The 18302-nt window shown below is 51.7% G+C and overlaps 1 protein-coding gene across 2 annotated transcripts in view; it reads left to right on the plus strand.

Moving 5' to 3' along the window:
* SMARCC1 (SWI/SNF related BAF chromatin remodeling complex subunit C1) overlaps positions 1 to 18302 on the plus strand; it is a 63698-nt gene that overhangs the window by 12943 nt on the left and 32453 nt on the right. For both annotated transcript variants that reach the window (XM_069859145.1, XM_069859146.1), the window contains exons 7-19: positions 424 to 493; positions 2747 to 2822; positions 3357 to 3482; positions 4460 to 4578; positions 6704 to 6828; positions 7458 to 7517; positions 8160 to 8197; positions 9021 to 9142; positions 9839 to 9910; positions 11863 to 11976; positions 12784 to 12937; positions 14075 to 14188; positions 17054 to 17113. In XM_069859145.1, coding sequence (XP_069715246.1) covers positions 424 to 493; positions 2747 to 2822; positions 3357 to 3482; positions 4460 to 4578; positions 6704 to 6828; positions 7458 to 7517; positions 8160 to 8197; positions 9021 to 9142; positions 9839 to 9910; positions 11863 to 11976; positions 12784 to 12937; positions 14075 to 14188; positions 17054 to 17113 — 1250 coding nt within the window. The remainder of the gene's footprint in view (positions 1 to 423; positions 494 to 2746; positions 2823 to 3356; positions 3483 to 4459; positions 4579 to 6703; positions 6829 to 7457; positions 7518 to 8159; positions 8198 to 9020; positions 9143 to 9838; positions 9911 to 11862; positions 11977 to 12783; positions 12938 to 14074; positions 14189 to 17053; positions 17114 to 18302) is intronic.

Consider the following 18302-nt stretch of genomic DNA (forward strand, 5'->3'; position numbering starts at 1 on the left):
GGCGAAGAGAAAAAAGCTTTAAAACACCTGAGCTTGACAGCAAAATCAGCCGAGGATTTGTGTGGCTCAGTAAGTCTGTATCAACTTCAAGAGAGGAAATATTGATCACTCGAGAGTCGTTTGAAGAGGAACTTGATGAAGTTCAACGTGGTCACCTTCATCTTGATGACACTGAGCTGAGTAGGGGAGTTGCCGCACCTGAAGGACGGGTTGTCATCTGGAAGGACCAGGACAGGCTGGAGAAGTGGGGCTGTGAGAACCTCAGGAGGTTCTTGTCCTCCAGGCTATTGTAGTTTCGCTGCAGAAGACGTTTTATTGGAGATGATCGCGATAACTTCCCTGTCGCTGACTATCAGAGAGCAAAATAGCGTTTAATTCGCTTTACGGGCTGAAGCTGATGCCAAATCTCTTTTCTTTTTGCAGATGAATGGTTGCGACCTGTGATGAAGAAGGACAAGCAGGTGCTGGTGCACTGGGGCTTCTTTCCAGACAGGTAAAGAAGGGTTGGGGGGGACAACGCAGACCTCAAATCGCACTTAAGTTGGTTGAAGGGAAAGTCTCGATTAAAACTCACTCAAGGAGGAACGTCCGTGTCCTCAAACGAGCTCCTCCTTTGGCTTCCCTGCGGTAGTGAAACCCCATGGACCATGTCCCATCTGCTCTCCTCTGCTTCTGCAGAAGGTGACAGACTTGGACCTGCCTCCCGTTGGCTCTTCTAAACGTTTAACCTCGTTATACGGTGCCACATCCTGTTGATTGACCCTTCGTGACTGTCCAGCGACGTGTTTTGAGCCAAGCAGTGGTTGTCTGTGCAGTTATTTAGCATTGCTACCGTTTATCTCCTTGTCAAAGCTTGAAGAGACTCCATCAGGAGTTTAAAACCAAATTATCCACCCAATTTCTGATACTGGAGATCGATGAGCTCAGAAAAGGAGAATCTCTTTCTACAGAGCAAATGGTTAATAAGAGTGGGGCAGTTGTCCCACCAGAAGGATCGGATGTCATCCAGAGGGACCTGGCCAGGCTGGAGCAGTGGGGCTGGGAGACCCTCAGGAGGTTCAACCAGGCCAAGGGAAGGTCCTACCCCTGGGTCGGGGCAACCCCCGGGTTCAATCCAGGCTGGGGGTGATGGGCTGGAGAGAGCCCTGAGGAGAAGGACTCGGGGGGCTGGGGGGGAGAAGCTCCACGTGAGCTCAACATGAAACCCCCGTGTCCTGGGCTGCATCCAGAGCAGCGTGGGCAGCAGGGAGGGAGGGGATTGTCCCCTCGGCTCCTCTCGGGGAGACCTCAGCTGGAGGGTTGGGGCCAGCTCTGGAATCCTCAGCAGGAGAAGGAGATGGAGCTGTTGGAACGGGGCCAGAGGAGGCTCCAAGGATGATGCGAGGGCTGGAGAACCTCCCGTCTGAGGACAGGCTGAGAGAGTTGGGATGTTCAGCCTGGAGAAGAGAAGGCTCCAAGGAGACCTTAGAGCAGATTCCAGAACCTGAAGGGGCTCCAAGAAAGCTGGGGAGGGGCTGTTCCCAAAGGCTTGTGGGGATGGGACGAGGGGCAATGGGGACAAACTGGAGAGGAGCAGAGTTAGACTGGACAGGAGGAGGAATTTCTTCCCCATGAGGGTGGGGAGGAGCTGGAACAGGTTGCCCAGGGAAGCTGTGGCTGCCCCATCCCTGGAGGTGTTGAAGGCCACATTGGATGGAGCTTGGAGCCCCTGATCCAGTGGGAGGTGTCCCTGCTCATGGCAGGGGTGGAACTGGATGATCTTTGAGGTCCCTTCCAACCCAAACAATTCTATAATTCTGTGATAAAAAGACTTCTGAGGGAACAGCATGTTAAAAGGAAGGTAGATGACAGATGGATTTTCAGCACTAGGGATAGAAGGAGGGCTGCGTCCTCTTTCCTTCTAGGAATCTCCTATTTCTTGCTTTAAACTGGTAAGAACAGAAGGAAGTTAATAAACTTAATGTCAGGGTTTCAGCAGGTGGCTCAGAAACTGCGTTCACACCCCGGAATCTCCAGAGCAGATTTGCTGTTTTAAACTGGAGCTGCCTGCACTGAGGTGACTTTTGAATTCCAAGAGCTAAAAATGTGTGTTATGTGCCTTGGATCCCTCCCTTATTGCAGCAGAACCCGCTGATTATTCCTTTAACTCGTGATTGCCTGGAAAATCATGGAATCATAGAATGGTTTGGATTTGGAGGGAGCTTAAAGATCATCCAGATCCAGCCCTTCTGCCATGGGCAGGGACACCTCCCACTGGATCAGGGGCTCCAAGCTCCATCCAACGTGGCCTTCAACACCTCCAGGGATGGGGCAGCCACAGCTTCTCTGGGCAACCTGTTCCAGCTCCTCCCCACCCTCATGGTGAAGAAATTCCTCCTCCTGTCCAGTCTAACTCTGCTCCTCTCCAGTTTGTCCCCATTGCCCCTCGTCCCATCCCCACAAGCCTTTGGGAACAGCCCCTCCCCAGCTTTCCTGGAGCCCCTTCAGGTTCTGGAAGGTCACTTTAAGGTCTCCCTGGAGCCTTCTCTTCTCCAGGCTGAACATCCCAACTCTCTCAGCCTGTCCTCGTACGGGAGGTTCTCCAGCCCTCGCATCATCCTTGTGGCCTTCACTGGACCCTTGGTTGTTCTCTCCCTCCAACTCAATTTGCCCATCCCTGTTGCTGAACACGTTTTCTTTCGGATGATCCTTCTGCACGAAGAACCCCTGGGAACCAATTCTGTTTTCTCTTGCCTCCTCTCCGTAGCTACGACACTTGGGTTCACGCCAATGAAATAGATGCAGAAATTGAGGATCCTCCAATTCCTGAAAAGCCATGGAAGGTGAGTCTCGCCATTTCCCAGAGCGTTGGTGTAGCTCACGCTGAGATGCTCCTAGAGAGCTGTGTTCATGTGCTGCTGGAAACAACGGCTGCATTTTATAGGAAGCTGGTGGAACGGTTTGGGTTGGAGGAGACTTTGAAGCCCATCCAGTTCCAGCCCGCTGCCATGGGGACACCTTCCTCTGCATCAGATTCCTCAAAGCTCCATCCAGCCTGGCCTTGAACGTCTCCAGGGATGGGATCGGGGTCTCTGGTTGATGGGAAGTTAGAATCATGGAATCATGGAATCTTTTGGGTTGGAAGGGACCTCAAAGCCCGTCAAGTTCTGGTCCTCCTGCTGTGGGCAGGGACACCTCCCAATGGATCAGGCTGCCCAAGGTCCCATCCAATCTGGCCTTGGACACAGGTTGGATCTGTTAGGAGCTATTTGGACCTTCAGACCGTGATAAAGCTGCGTTTCCTTCATCCCATGACGTCGGTCATGGACGCTCCTGTTTCAAAACCCCTCAGCGTGTCGCTGTGTCATTCTCTCTAGGTTCACGCCAAGTGGATTCTGGACACGGATATATTCAACGAATGGATGAACGAAGAAGATTACGAGGTTGATGAGAACAGGAAATCAGTGAGTTTTCGGCAGAGGATCTCCATGAAAAACGAAGAGGTGGGTGGTTCTCTGCTCAACGGGTGACCTGTGATTGCATTTCTAGTCCTTATTTCTGCATAATGTAAATTTGAGTCACAAAATGGATAAAAACGGAGCTAGTTGAACAGTTTGAGGTTCCTGTGAAACCACAGTCTGGTTCAACTTCCTTCTGCCACGTGTTCTTTACCCACAAGTCTAAGTCTGCACAGTGATAGCATCTCTGGTTTCAATGGGGGTGATGGGCTGGAGAGCAGCCCTGAGGAGAAGGACTCGGGGGGCTGGGGGGGAGAAGCTCCACAGGAGCTCAACATGAAACCCCCCGTGTCCTGGGCTGCAGCCAGAGCAGCGTGGGCAGCAGGGAGGGAGGGGATTGTCCCCTCTGCTCCTCTCGGGGAGACCTCAGCTGGAGGGTTGGGGCCAGCTCTGGAATCCTCAGCAGGAGAAGGAGATGGAGCTGTTGGAACGGGGCCAGAGGAGGCTCCAAGAATGATGCGAGGGCTGGAGAACCTCCCGTACGAGGACAGGCTGAGAGAGTTGGGATGTTCAGCCTGGAGAAGGCTCCGAGGAGACCTTAGAGCAGCTTCCAGAACCTGAAGGGGCTCCAGGAAAGCTGGGGAGGGGCTGTTCCCAAAGGGTTGTGGGGATGGGACGAGGGGCAATGGGGACAAACTGGAGAGGGGCAGAGTGAGACTGGACAGGAGGAGGAATTTCTTCCCCATGAGGGTGGGGAGGAGCTGGAACAGGAGAAGCTGTGGCTGCCCCATCCCTGGAGGGGTTGAAGGCCACGTTGGATGGAGCTTGGAGCCCCTGATCCAGTGGGAGGTGTCCCTGCCCATGGCAGGGGTGGAACTGGATGATCTTTAAGGTCCCTTCCAACCCAAACTATTCTGTGCATCTCCAAGTCCTGCCTTTAGCTCCTGGGTTGCCATCTTAAACCTGCAGCATTTCACTAATTTCACGATTTGGGCTGAAGTAACGACCTTGCTTCCCCCCAGCCTGTTCGCAGTCCAGAGAGGAGAGACAGGAAAGCAGCCGCGAGCACCAGGAAGAGAAAACATTCTCCTTCTCCACCTCCAACCCCCGTGGAGTCCAGGAAAAAGACGGGGAAGAAAGGGTAAGTCTCACAATCCTTGGATTTGAGGCCCATGTTCATCAACTGATGTTTGTGGTTTGGGGAGCGCTCTGTCTCTTTGCTCTGGTTTCACCTTAGGTTACAGTAGAGTCATTATTTCTACAAGAGACTGGAGGGATTTTCCTTGGGCATGAGGTGTAATTTCTTTACTCCTCCGCAGAATTCTCTCACCTGCAAATCTGGAATCAAGTTCTCTGTTATCTGTGTTGGTGCCGCATTGTGAGGAGAATTTCTCCAATGAGAAGTTACTCAGCTTGCTTCAAAAGGCCCTCTGGCCTGGCCAGGCGAACACTCTCCTGGGTGGAGAACTTGTTGGCTGGAGGGCCCAGAGAGTGGTGGGAGGTGGAGTTCCCTCCAGCTGGAGGCCAGTGACAAGTGGTGTCCCCAGGGCTCAGGGCTGGGTCCAGCCCTGCTCAGGGTCTTCATCAACGACCTGGATGGAGGCCTCGAGGGCCCCCTGAGCAAGTTTGGGGGTGACACTGAGCTGGGTGGGAGCTGGATCTGCTGGAGGGTCGGGAGGCTCCAAAGGGACTTGAGCAGGCTGGATCCATGAGCTGAGACCAACCGGATGAGGGTGAACGAGGCCAAATGGTAGGTCCTGCCCTTGGGGCATGAGAACCCTGGGCAGCTCCAGCCTAGGAGAAGCCTGGCTGGAAAGTGCCTGGAGGAGAAGGACCTGGGGGGGTTGGTTGAACAGGAGCCAGCAGGGGCCCAGGGGGCCAAGAAGGCCAAGGGCATCTTGGCTTGGAGCAGAGCCGGCGTGGCCAGCAGGGCCAGGGAGGTTCTTCTCCCTCTGGCCTCGGCCCTGGGGAGGCCGCTCCTCGAATCCTGGGGTCAGTGCTGGGCCCTTCCCACCAGAAGGATGTTGAGTTTCTGGAGAGAGTGCAGAGGAGAGCAATGAAGCTGGTGAGGGGGCTGGAGAACAAGGGTTAGGAGGGGCGGCTGAGAGAGCTGGGGGGGTCAGCCTGGAGAAGAGGAGGCTGAGGGGAGACCTCATTGCTCTCTGCAACTCCCTGAGAGGAGGTTGTGGAGAGGAGGGAGCTGGGCTCTTCTCCCAAGGGACAGGGGACAGGACGAGAGGGAATGGCCTCGAGCTCCACCAGGGGAGGCTCAGGCTGGACAGCAGGAGAAGATACTTCACAGAAAGGGTGCTTGGTCCCTGTCGGAGGCTGCCCAGGGAGGGGGTTGAGTCCCCTTCCCTGGAGGGGTTTAAGGGCCGGGTGGCCGAGGTGCTGAGGGACACGGGTCAGTGATTGATGGGGATGGTTGGACTCCATGATCCGGTGGGTCTCTTCCAACCTGGTGGTTCTGTGATTCTATGAAAATGCCTCGGGGTGGCTCTTTTTGTGCTGTCCCGCTGGGCTCAGCCGCTTCTGCTGCTTTTAGTTGGAGGGTTTTGTCCACGTAGATATTTTTAAATCCACTTCTCAAGTTTGACTTTATTGAGGAGTGTTTGTGGGCTACATATTAGGGTTTTTCCAATGCTGGTTGGAAAAGAAAGGTCTAATTTATCCCAATAAATGTATGAACATGTCCAAATAAAAGCTTATCTTTGTTGGTTTAACTGTGGATAGGGAGGGCAGCAATTCTGAACTGAAAATTCAGGATTTTGTAGTAGACCTGTTGGGTTCTAAGAAGACCAGCTTGGAAATCCATCATCTGAGATACGAAAGGATTAGTTTGATCTGAATTACCGCTTGATTCCAACCGTGAAACCTGAGTTAGATGCTGTAGAGGGAGATGAGGGGGATTTTTCCTTCCTCAGGACACGGAATCGATGGGACGAGCCGCCCTCCCTCCCTGCTTGCTTTCTTCTCACTGCGTCACCAGCGTTCTGGAGACACTTTTGGGTTGGACTCAAGCTTTATCTTTCTATAGAGTGGTCGTCTCCAGCCTTGAAATAGTGGAAAAGACTATTTTTATACTTAATATCCTCTCTAGATGATAGGAATATTGCATTAACTCCACCAGCACCACCTCCTACGGTGTTTTTCTTTCCGTCAGTGTTTAAACGCAGCCTTTTAATCCCGATATCAGGAGGAGAACGTCAAGATGAGATCATCTAAGAGTCTCAGGTGGCAGAGGGTTTGTGTCTGCTCTGTTCTAGGCAAGCGGCTTTATACGGGAAGAGGAGAGGGCAGAAAGAAGAAGATGAGCAAGAAGATCTCACCAAGGACATGGAGGATCCCACCCCGGTGCCCAATATAGAAGAAGTGGTACTTCCCAAAAATGGTAAATTATGCTTGCGCTGGATTCTTTGAAGGTTAAAACAATGGGACTGAAAAAATAGACTTGTCAAATCTTTGAAATGCTTTGTGGTCATGAGGCCAGGTGGTTTGTGGCCTGAATTTATCCAGTCAGGGCTTGGAATGGGATGGTTGGTTGGGCTTTTAGAAGTATGTTTATGAAAATCCATGTGAATCATAGAATCTTAGAATTGTTTGGGTTGGAAGGGACCTTCAAGATCCTCCAGTTCCACCCCTGCAGTGTGCAGGGACACCTCCCACTGGAGCAGGGGCTCCAAGCCCCGTGCAACGTGGCCTTCAACATCTCCAGGGATGGGGCAGCCACAGCTTCTCCTGTTCCAGCTCCTTTCTCCCCTCATGGTGAAGAAATTCCTCCTCCTGTCCAGTCTAACTCTGCCCCTCTCCAGTTTGTCCCCATTGCCCCTCGTCCCATCCCCACAAGCCTTGGGGAACAGCCCCTCCCCAGCTTTCCTGGAGCCCCTTCAGGTTCTGGAAGGTCTCTGGAAGGTCTCCTTGGAGCCTTCTCCAAGTTAGTTACGAGACTAAAACCACTCTGGGCTTTGATAGTTGTGTCTGGGTTGCTCCTCAGAGCTGCTGTTTTGCTTCCTCTTGCAGTGAACCCAAAGAAGGACAGTGAGAACACGCCCGTGAAAGGAGGAACCGTAGCAGATCTGGGTAAGACCAACACACAGCCCCTTCCAGCACCCTCTCCCCTCAATTTTACAGCAAAGTCTTGCTTGCAGGCCAACCCTGTCAAGGTTTTTCCATCTCTCAATTCCAAAAATTTAGCTTTTTATTGATTTAACTCCATTTTCATACACATTCGTGTCAAACCCTGTTGATTTTTCACTTGCCAGGCTGTTCTCTTGTAAACATCTTTTGTTTTATAACATACAAGCTCTTTCCTGGCAGAATTTTTCTTTTCATTTCGAGATAAATCACAGATTCCCTGATCTTTGTGAAGCCTTTGGCTTAAGAGAAAGAAACTAGTGTCCCGTGTCCTGTTATACGAGGCCACGCGTAGGGCACGGGGCAAGGTGGGAATTGAGGACGGATCCCTAAGTGTGGAAAAACCCTAATTATCTGTATTATGGGTTCCCTCGTCTGGGATAGGCGGGTGCCTGCAGAAGGATGAGATTGACTTAATGCTTTGTGTTCCTTGTCTCCTCGCGTTCCTCATCTCCTCGCGTTCCTCCTCGCTCCCCTTCTAAAAAGCACCGAAACGCCCTTTCCAGTTAAGCAGTTGCCTTGCTAGAAAGGTTTAGGAGCAATCAGAACCTTTTTCTGAGTATTATTCTCCCTGCTTTTACCTTCCAGATGAACAGGATGAGGAGACAGTGGCAACTGGAGGAAAGGTAACGCCAACCTTTTCTTACTAAGCTTGGTAGAAACCAAGATCATAGAATGGTTTGGCTTGGAAGAGACCTTTAAAGTCCACGTAGTCCAACCCCCCTGCATTGCCCCTCGTCCCATCCCCACAAGCCTTTGGGAACAGCCCGTCCCCAGTTTTCCTGGAGCCCCTTCAGGTTCTGGAAGGTCTCTGGAAGGTCTCCTTGGAGCCTTCTCTTCTCCAGGCTGAACAACCCCAACTCTCTCAGCCTGTCCTCGTGCGGGAGGTTCTTCAGCCCTCGCATCATCCTTGGAGCCTCCTCTGGCCGCGTTCCAACAGCTCCATCTCCTTCTCCTGCTGAGGATTCCAGAGCTGGCCCCAACCCTCCAGCTGAGGTCTCCCCGAGAGGAGCAGAGGGGACAATCCCCTCCCTCCCTGCTGCCCACGCTGCTCTGGCTGCAGCCCAGGACACGGGGGGTTTCATGTTGAGCTCACATGGAGCTTCTCCCCCCCAGCCCCCCGAGTCCTTCTCCTCAGGGCTGCTCTCCAGCCCATCCTCCCCCAGCCTGGATTGAACCCGGGGTTGTCCCGACCCAGGGATAGGACCTTGACCTTGGCCTGGTTGAACCTCCTGAGGTTCTCTGAGTTCCACTTCTCCAGCCTGGCCAGGTCCCTCTGGATGACATCCAGTCCTTTCCGTGTGGCATCATTAGGATTAGAGGAACTGGCCTCAAGTCGTTTTTCTGCTCAGGATTGGAAGGCGCTTGTTTAGGACGAGCTCTGCTGGCTGAGAGTTGTGAGAAGGTCTCTCAGAACCTGCTAACTGGTGTGTTCCCTCTGTGATACAGGAGGATGAAGATCCCAACAAAGGCGATCAGAGTCGCTCAATTGATCCGGGGGAAGATAACGTCACGGAGCAAACCAACCACATCATCATTCCGAGCTACGCATCGTGGTTCGACTACAACTGGTAAGGAAGCGGTTGGGAATGGTTTGGGTTGGAAGGGACCTCAAAGCCCATCCAGTTCCAACCCCCCATGGGCAGGGACACCTCCCACTGGATCAGGGGCTCCAAGCTCCATCCAACGTGGCCTTCAACACCTCCAGGGATGGAGCAGCCACAGCTTCTCTGGGCAACCTGTTCCAGCTCCTCCCCACCCTCATCCTGAAGAAATTCCTCCTCCTGTCCAGTCTCACTCTGCCCCTCTCCAGTTTGTCCCCATTGCCCCTCGTCCCATCCCCACAAGCCTTTGGGAACAGCCCTTCCCCAGCTTTCTTGGAGCCCCTTCAGGTTCTGGAAGGTCACTAGAAGGTCTCCTGGGAGCCTTCTCCAGGCTGAACATCCCAACTCTCTCAGCCTGTCCTCGTACGGGAGGTTCTCCAACCCTCACATCATCCTTGGAGCCTCCTCTGGCCCCGTTCCAACAGCTCAATCTCCACATTCGAGCACTGTAGTTTTGCTTTGATCAACACTAAGTTTTGAGATCTATTTTTAATGTAGCTTCGCTTATTTAATGAAATAAGGAAATTTTTGAAGGGATTTCCAAAAAAAACAACCCCAAATAACCCTTGCTGTAGATGTTCTTCAAAATATTGATGGGAGGGTGTGCAGAATTCACCAGGATGGTTTCATAGTTGGCATCTGACGTGTGTATTTTCCTTCCAGTATTCATGTGATTGAACGTCGGGCTCTTCCAGAATTCTTCAATGGAAAAAACAAGTCCAAAACTCCAGAAATGTAAGTAAAAGACATGAATGTAGGCGTAGAAGTGTGCTGTACGACCAAAGAGCCTCCGGTTTCACGGATCTGCTGGTCTCCTCAGCCTTCTGTGGGTGGAGCAGGGGAGTTAAAGAAGGAAAGAGCAGCTGGGCCACCACTTCTTGTGGTTTGATGGTGTCTGTGCATTATTTTAGTAGAGTTTAAGGGTTTTGTGTCCAGTTCTGGAGTCCCCAACAGAAGGAGGACATGGATCTGTTGGAACGGGTCCAGGGGAGACCACGAAGGTGATCCAAGGGCTGGACAACCTCTGCTCTGAGGACAGGCTGAGAGAGTTGGGGGTGTTGAAGAGAAGAGAAGGCTCCGAGGAGACCTCAGAGCAGCTTCCAGGGCTGAAAGGGGGTCCAGGAAAGCTGGGGAGGGACTTCTTCCAAGGTCTTGGAGTGACAGAGTGAGAGAGAATGGTATTAAAGTGGAAGTGGGAAGATGTAGATGACATATTAGGAAGAAAATCTTCACGATGAGGGTGGGGAGGCCCTGGAACATGTTGCCCAGGGAAGTTGTTGCTGTCCCATCCCTGGAGGTGTTGAAGGCCAGGTTGGATGGAGCTTGGAGCCCCTCATCCGGTGGGAGGTGTCCCTGCCCATGGCAGGGGTGGAACTGGATGGGCATTGAGGTCCCTTCCAACCCAACCCATTCCAGAATTCTCTGATTCGATGAATTCCAATCCGGTTTGTCCCTCCCTCATCTCCTTGGGAGATCTGGTCTCTGCTGCACAACTGAAGTGTTATTAATTCCATATTTCACGCTGCTTCCCTGGAGCTGTTGGGAACAGCAAGAAAGAAAAGCTGGTTATTGTCTGGAGTTGTTTTCATCCATCAGACGATGAACTCCTGCTCGAACTTCGCTGTTTGACGAGATAAGCTGCTGATTTTGCTTATCTCGAGAATCTCCTGCGAGGCTTGTTAGGAAAACATCTCCCTGTCTGCGAGGATTTTGTGTTAAAACAGTGAGTTTAGGTGTTCGGAGGGAGCTTGGGAGGAGATTGATGAAAAGCAGATGGTTGACATCAGGCTTTTCAACAATGTGCTTGATCTTAGTCAGATTATCATCCTAAAACTTACTGTTTCACTATAAATCACAGATATAAACACCACTTTATTCTTGTTGATTTGTTCTGCGATTCCTCTAATTGCAAAGCAGTTTGGGGGGATTTTAAACCAATTTTTTGGAATTAGCTACAGGTTGGAGAAGTGGAGCAGGAGGAACCTTGTGAGGTTCAACCAGGCCAAGGGAAGGTCCTACCCCTGGGTCAGGGCAACCCCCGGGTTCAATCCAGGCTGGGGGAGGGTGGGCTGGAGAGCAGCCCTGAGGAGAAGGACTCAGGGGGCTGGGGGGGAGAAGCTCCACAGGAGCTTGAGATGAAACCCCCCGTGTCCTGGGCTGCATCCAGAGCAGCGTGGGCAGCAGGGAGGGAGGGGATTGTCCCCTCTGCTCCTCTCGGGGAGACCTCAGCTGGAGGGTTGGGGCCAGGGCTGGAATCCTCAGCAGGAGAAGGAGATGGAGCTGTTGGAACGGGGCCAGAGGAGGCTCCAAGGATGATGCGAAACATTCTCCTGGGAGGGTGGGGAGGCCCTGGAACAGGGTGCCCAGGGAGGCTGTGGCTGCTCCATCCCTGGAAGTGTTGAAGGCCACGTTGGATGGAGCTTGGAGCCCCTGATGCAGTGGGAGGTGTCCCTGCCCATGGCAGGAGGTTGGAACTGGATGATCTTTAAGGTCCCTTCCAACCCAACCCAATCCATTTCTCCATGATTCTGTTGCTTTTCATACTGATGCATCAAGTTCACCATTAAATACTTGCTGTTGCTGTTTCCTTTTCAGCCGTGCGGGTGTTTGGAGAAGGTGAATCCTAAAATGACTTTGAAACTTCACTAGATGTCTGTGTACATGAACTCGTCTCACTTGTCTTTCAGATACCTGGCTTACCGCAACTTCATGATTGACACCTATCGCTTAAACCCTCAGGAGTACCTGACCAGCACGGCCTGCAGGAGGAACCTCACTGGAGATGTTTGTGCTGTCATGAGGTAACGAGCCAGGGATCCTTCAGCCACTGCCTTCACTTTATCCAAAAGAAACAGGAGCTGAATTAGAAATGAAAGGTTTCAAAGATGATCTGAGGGCTGGAGAACCTCCCGTGCGAGGACAGGCTGAGAGAGTTGGGATGTTCAGCCTGGAGAAGAGAAGGCTCCAAGGAGACCTTAGAGAGACCTTCCAGAACCTGAAGGGGCTCCAAGAAAGCTGGGGAGGGGCTGTTCCCAAAGGCTTGTGGGGATGGGACGAGGGGCAATGGGGACAAACTGGAGAGGGGCAGAGTTGGACTGGACAGGAGGAGGAATTTCTTCATGATGAGGGTGGGGAGGAACTGGAACAGGTTGCCCAGGGAAGCTGTGGCTGCTCCATCCCTGGAGGTGTTGAAGGCCACGTTGGATGGAGCTTGGAGGCCCTGATCCAGTGGGAGGTGTCCCTGTGCATCGCAGGGGTGGAACTGGATGATCTTAAAGGTCCCTTCCAACCCAAACTATTCTATGATTCTGTTCTCTAATTTTTCTGGGTCTGTGTTATCCACCATCCAACCTCTGCTTCCAAGGGTGGAATGTGTAGAATCATAGAATCACCAGGTTGGACAGGACCCATGGCATCATCAAGTCCATCCATTCCCATCAATCACTAACCCATGTCCCTCAGCAGATGTAGGCTTCACGCTGGTCCAGAAACCAGTCTCCTTCAAGAACCTTCAAAGCCCAATGTCCTCCTTTGGTTTCTCCTCTCTGCACCGTCAAGGTTAAGCGAGGTTCTAGTTCTTCAGATTTTAATTCTTTGTGTTGTTGCAGAGTCCATGCTTTCCTGGAGCAGTGGGGGCTCATCAACTACCAAGTGGATCCTGAGAGCCGCCCCATGGCGATGGGGCCTCCTCCAACTCCTCACTTCAACGTGCTGGCGGATACGCCCTCGGGGCTGATGCCTCTGCACATCCGCACTCCACAGGTGAGTCCCACACGCTGCGCTTCCATGTTTTTTCCTTCGCTCTGCCCAGTGTCACCTTATGGATCAGTAGCATGCCCAGTCTGGTGACGTGTTCCTTGGGTTTTGTCCATCAAGGTTGGGATTTTCAGGTAGTCGTGGAATCTCAGGGCCTAGGAACGCGCCAGGAGGCAGCGCGAGGTTGTAGAATCATAGAATGGCTTGGTTGGAAAAGAACTTTGAGATCATCGCGTCCAACTGGACCTACCCACTGCTAAACCAGATCTCTGAGCACCTCATCTCCCCGTCTTTTAGATACCTCTAGGGATGGAGACTCAACCACCTCCCTGGGCATCCTTTTCTGGTGCCCGAGAACCCTTTCCATAAAGAAACATTTCCCAATATCCAATGTTAACCTTCCCTGGTGCAGCTTGAGGCCATCTCCTCTCATCCCATCACTTGTTCCTTTGCAGAAGAGACCAACACCCACCTTGCTACAAGTTCCTTTCAGGGAGCTTCAGTCTCTAGTCAGAATCTCTAAAGGACATCCACTAGCATTGTATGTGAGTCCTACCACGTAGGGTCATCTCTGTAGGCTTCATTCGTTCAGCTTCATTGCTCACTCCATGTTGGAGCGAGTCCTGAGGAGGCCACGAAGATGGTCTGAGGGCTGGAGCATCTCTGCCATGAGGACAGGCTGAGAAAGTTGGAGTGGTTCAGCCTGGAGAAGAGAAGGCTCTGACGAGACCTTGGAGCAGCTTCCAGTACAGAAAGGGGCTCCAAGAAAGCTGGGGAGGGACTTTTTCCAAGGACATGGAGTGATGGGATGAGGGGAACGGCTTTAAATTGGAAGGGAGAAGATTTAGGTTGGACACGAGGAAGAAATTCTTCATGATGAGGGTGGGGAGGCCCTGGTTGAGGTTGCCCGGGGAAGTTGTGGCTGCCCCATCCCTGGAGGTGTTGAAGGCCACGTTGGATGGGGCTTGGAGCCCCTGATCCAGTGGGAGGTGTCCCTGCCCATGGCAGGGGGTCGAACTGGATGGTCTTTAAGGTCCCTTCCAACCAAACCCATCCTATGACTCTATGTTCTGCTTAATATTCATCTGAAAAACCTGAGTGACTTTAATTTCCTTCCCTTCTCACCTTTCCATTCGTTCGCAGGTTCCAGCTGCTCAACAGATGTTGAGTTTTCCCGAGAAGAACAAAGAGAAGCCAACTGACCTGCAGAACTTCGGACTCCGCACGGACATTTATTCAAAAAAGACTTTAGCTAAGGCAAGCTTGTTGAGATTGTCTCCTCTGCACCTCTGTCTGATCTTTCTTCCACACGTGTCCTCCACCAGATGATGGAGAAATGATTTATATTACTCTTGCATCCCTATTTTAGATTTCTTCCATCTTGGTGTAGGACACCAAGATGGAAGAAATCTAAAATAGGGATGCAAGAGTAATATAAATCGTGTAGGACACCGAGATTCCTGGTTGTGTTGACCACCTCATTCTGTAGAAGTGAAGATGTGACCCCCCAACCCCATTTAGTTCAAATTCTCCATCTGCACACACTGAATTCTTGGTATGATTTTACCTCAATGCTTCAGAATGATCAAATTATCCAATAATTCAGTACAGAAACCAAGATCTTGGAGGTGGATCCTCACCAAACCCGTTTTCCAAGCCTCAGCAGGATTTTCTAGACTGAGACAAGTAGAAAGTGTCTTGGTTCCAGACGGTGGCTGTGGTAGCACTGTCGTTGCCATGCGTTGTGTTGGATTCTGAAGAGTTTTGAGGTACCATATCACTGTTCCCATCACCTCTTGCCTTTCTCCTGCTCCTCATACCTGTGTGTGTGCCCGATAGCTCTTGAGGAACTGCAGGAACATGGTGTTGTTCCTTCAGCATGGCCTTCATCTGGAGTTCTGCTGATGGAACCCTTCTTGGACTGGCATCAGGCTCATTCTGTCTAATTGGTTTCTCTATGTACAGCGTTTGTTGTCATCGATGACCTTTAAGGTCCCTTCTAACTCAAAACCATTCTATGATTTTGTGATAGAGTCATGGAAAAGCTTGTGTTGGAAGGGACCTTAAAGCCCATCCAATTCCAACCCCGTTGCCATGAGCAGGGACACCTCCCACTGGATCAGGTTGCTCAAAGCCTCATCCAACGTGGCCTTCAACACCTCCAGGGATGGGATCTGGGGGTTCTGGCTGGTAGCAAGTTGGTATCGTGGAAGTATGGAATGGTTTGGGTTGGAAGGGACCTCAAAGCCCATCCAGATCCAAGCCCTGCTATGAGGAGGGACAACTCCCACTAGATCAGGTTCCTCCAAGCCCCATCCATGTTGGCCTTTGGCACCTCCAGGGATGGGGCAGCCACCCCTTCTCTGAACAGCCTGGGCCAGTTACTCACCACCACTTTTCCTAAGAGCTCACTACTTAAACCTAAGAGATTCATACTCTATTTTTACCCTGTTCTCACACTATTTATCACCTCCGAGATATCTATTTAGAAAACCAACCGAGCCAAACCACACAAGTTCTAGAGATCATCACTGATTCCGTATCGTGTTTCATAAATTGACTTTCTCACTTGGTTTAACTTCAATCCCTGGAGGTGTTGAAGGCCACGTTGGCTGGAGCTTGGAGCCCCTGATCCAGTGGGAGGTGTCCCTGCCCATGGCAGGAGATGGAACTGGATGGGCTTTGAGGTCCCTTCCAACCCAACCCATTCCATGATATAACGATCACCGGTTCTAGACTCCGGATCTGTTGAGGCCCATCGATAGCAACGACTCGGAGCAGATTTGTTTGCAGAAGCCGATTTCCCTGTTTGTTTTACGCGTGCGGCAGTTGCTTTTTTGGCTGCTCGTAGCGGAACGGATCAGCTGCCGGGTGACTCACTTTGATTAATGTTCCCTGTGGGCTGATGATCTGGTTGAAATACATCATGAGATAGGACAGAGTCACTTATCCTAAAAGCCTTTTTCTTCTCGGCTTGGTCTTGGAGGCTCATCCAATCTCCATGATGTTCTTTCCCGGGCAGGTGATGAGCTGCTTTTGTCTTTATTTGACATTTAATGGATGAAGGTGTCTGTGATATTGGAAGGGGGAGTTTTCATCAAGGGTTTTGTAGCTTTTAGGAGATCTCATGATGTGTGGAAATGAGAGCTGAAGCTCCTGGAGCAAGTGATTGCTAAATTTGCTGCTGATCTTGCTGGAATTACTGTTAGAATCATAAGATGGTTTGGGTTGGAAGGGACCTCAAAGCCCACCCAGTTCCACCCCCTGCCATGGGCAGGGACACCTCCCACTGGAGCAGGGGCTCCAAGCCCCATCTAATGTGGCCTTGAACCCCTCCAGGGATGGAGCAGCCACAACCTCCCTGGGCAACCTGGGCCAGGGTCTCATCACTCTCATCATGAAGAAATTCCTCCTCCTGTCCAGTCTAACTCTGCCCCTCTCCAGTTTGTCCCCATTGCCCATCGTCCCATCCCCACAAGCCTTTGGGAACAGCCCCTCCTCAGCTTTCCTGGATCCCCTTTCAGTCCTGGAAGCTGCTCTAAGGTCTCCTCGGAGCCTTCTCTTCTCCTGAACATCCCAACTCTCTCAGCCTGTCCTCGTACGGGAGGTTCTCCAGCCCTCGCATCATCCTTGGAGCCTCCTCTGGCCCCGTTCCAACAGCTCCATCTCCTTCTCCTGCTGAGGATTCCAGAGCTGGCCCCAACCCTCCAGCTGAGGTCTCCCCGAGAGGAGCAGAGGGGACAATCCCCTCCCTCCCTGCTGCCCACGCTGCTCTGGATGCAGCCCAGGACACGGGGGGTTTCATGTTGAGCTCCTGTGGAGCTTCTCCCCCCAGCCCCCCGAGTCCTTCTCCTCAGGGCTGCTCTCCAGCCCACCCTCCCCCAGCCTGGATTGAACCCGGGGGTTGCCCCGGCCCAGGGGTAGGACCTTCCCTTGGCCTGGTGGAACCTCCTGAGGGTCTTATGAGGTTCTTGATTGGTTGTGGTGAGAAGGTTTTGATAGGTGCATGTTTGAAAGGATTAAATAACAAATTCTTCCTCGTTTCTCTGTAATATTTTCTCCTAAAATGTTTTGTGCAAGAAGAACTCTATTTCACTCTGTTTTCCGCTCTGTCTTTTCCAGAGTAAAGGTGCGAGCGCTGGGAGGGAATGGACGGAACAGGAGACGTTGCTGCTCTTAGAGGTGAGTTCCTGAGGGCAAAACTAAAGCTTTGGGAACCAAAACATGCGGGATGTTACGTGGAATCATAGAATCACAGAAGGGTTTCAGTTGGACTCGGTGCTGGTGAGGCCACAGCTTGACTCCTGGGGTCAGTTCTGGGTCCCTCACTCCAAGAAAGACCTTGAGGGGCTGGAGAACGTCCGGAGAAGGGAACGGAGCTGGGGAGGGGCTGGAGAACAAGGGTTGTGAGGAGCAGCTGAGGGACCTGGGGCTGGTTAGCCTGGAGAAGAGGAGCTTTAGTATTAAACAGGTCCGGTTGGACTTGATGATCTCCAAGGTCTTTTCCAACCATGCGATTCTATGATAACATTAATATTTAAACCCAGTTCTTTTCTCTCTTTGCTGCCTCTGCTCAGAGCAGGCAGGAGCTCATCCAGAGAACATATTTTGTTTTAAGAAACAAACCTAAAAAACCCTTTAAATCTTGAGATTACAATTTGTTTTCACCCGAGTGCAAATTAATAACTCTTCATTCTTTGTGGGTTTAACCTACGAAGAGATCAGGGAGGAGGAGATCAGTTCGTGCAGAAGTAATTGAGCTCCACGAGCGACCTCGGTCCAATTAAATCCTCAGGGTAGCTTTGGGCAACGATACATGCAGTGAAATTCCGAGGAATAAATCTTATCTGCAATAATTCTTGTCCTTCTGCCTGTTGACTGAATTCGCGGAGGGAAGAAACATCCCAGAATCGTCCCCCCCACCACGCTGCATCTCCTCATCTCCACCGAGGGCTCTTCTTCCATCGTTAAGAGCTCTCCCAGCTATTTATAGCGAGGACAACTGTTGAGAGGAAAATAACGAGCAGGGAAGGAGAACGAGGGGAAAAAAACTCCATGGCCACAAAGAGCTGAGCTGCTCGAAGGAGCTGGTGGGGTTAAAAATGGAGAGAGGGACAGAGCTTCCATCTCCAAGGTGGCATCAGGGAAAGGGAAATGAAGGTTGAACGTTGAATAGATGTTTCCCCAGAGGGTGACCTAGTGAAGTGAGAGGTTTCTGGTTGCTTCAGCCGTACGGGTGAGGTTGGAGGGAGGTCAGAGTGGTTCGTAAGCACTTGGCCACTGTTGGCTCTGTTGGGTGGACCAGGCCACCTGATGGCATCAATTCTGTTCCTTCCCAAACCAAATTATGTGTAGGATCATGGAATCCTGG

The sequence above is a fragment of the Phaenicophaeus curvirostris genome, chromosome 6 (genome assembly GCF_032191515.1).
Source record: "Phaenicophaeus curvirostris isolate KB17595 chromosome 6, BPBGC_Pcur_1.0, whole genome shotgun sequence".
Taxonomy (NCBI): domain Eukaryota; kingdom Metazoa; phylum Chordata; class Aves; order Cuculiformes; family Cuculidae; genus Phaenicophaeus; species Phaenicophaeus curvirostris.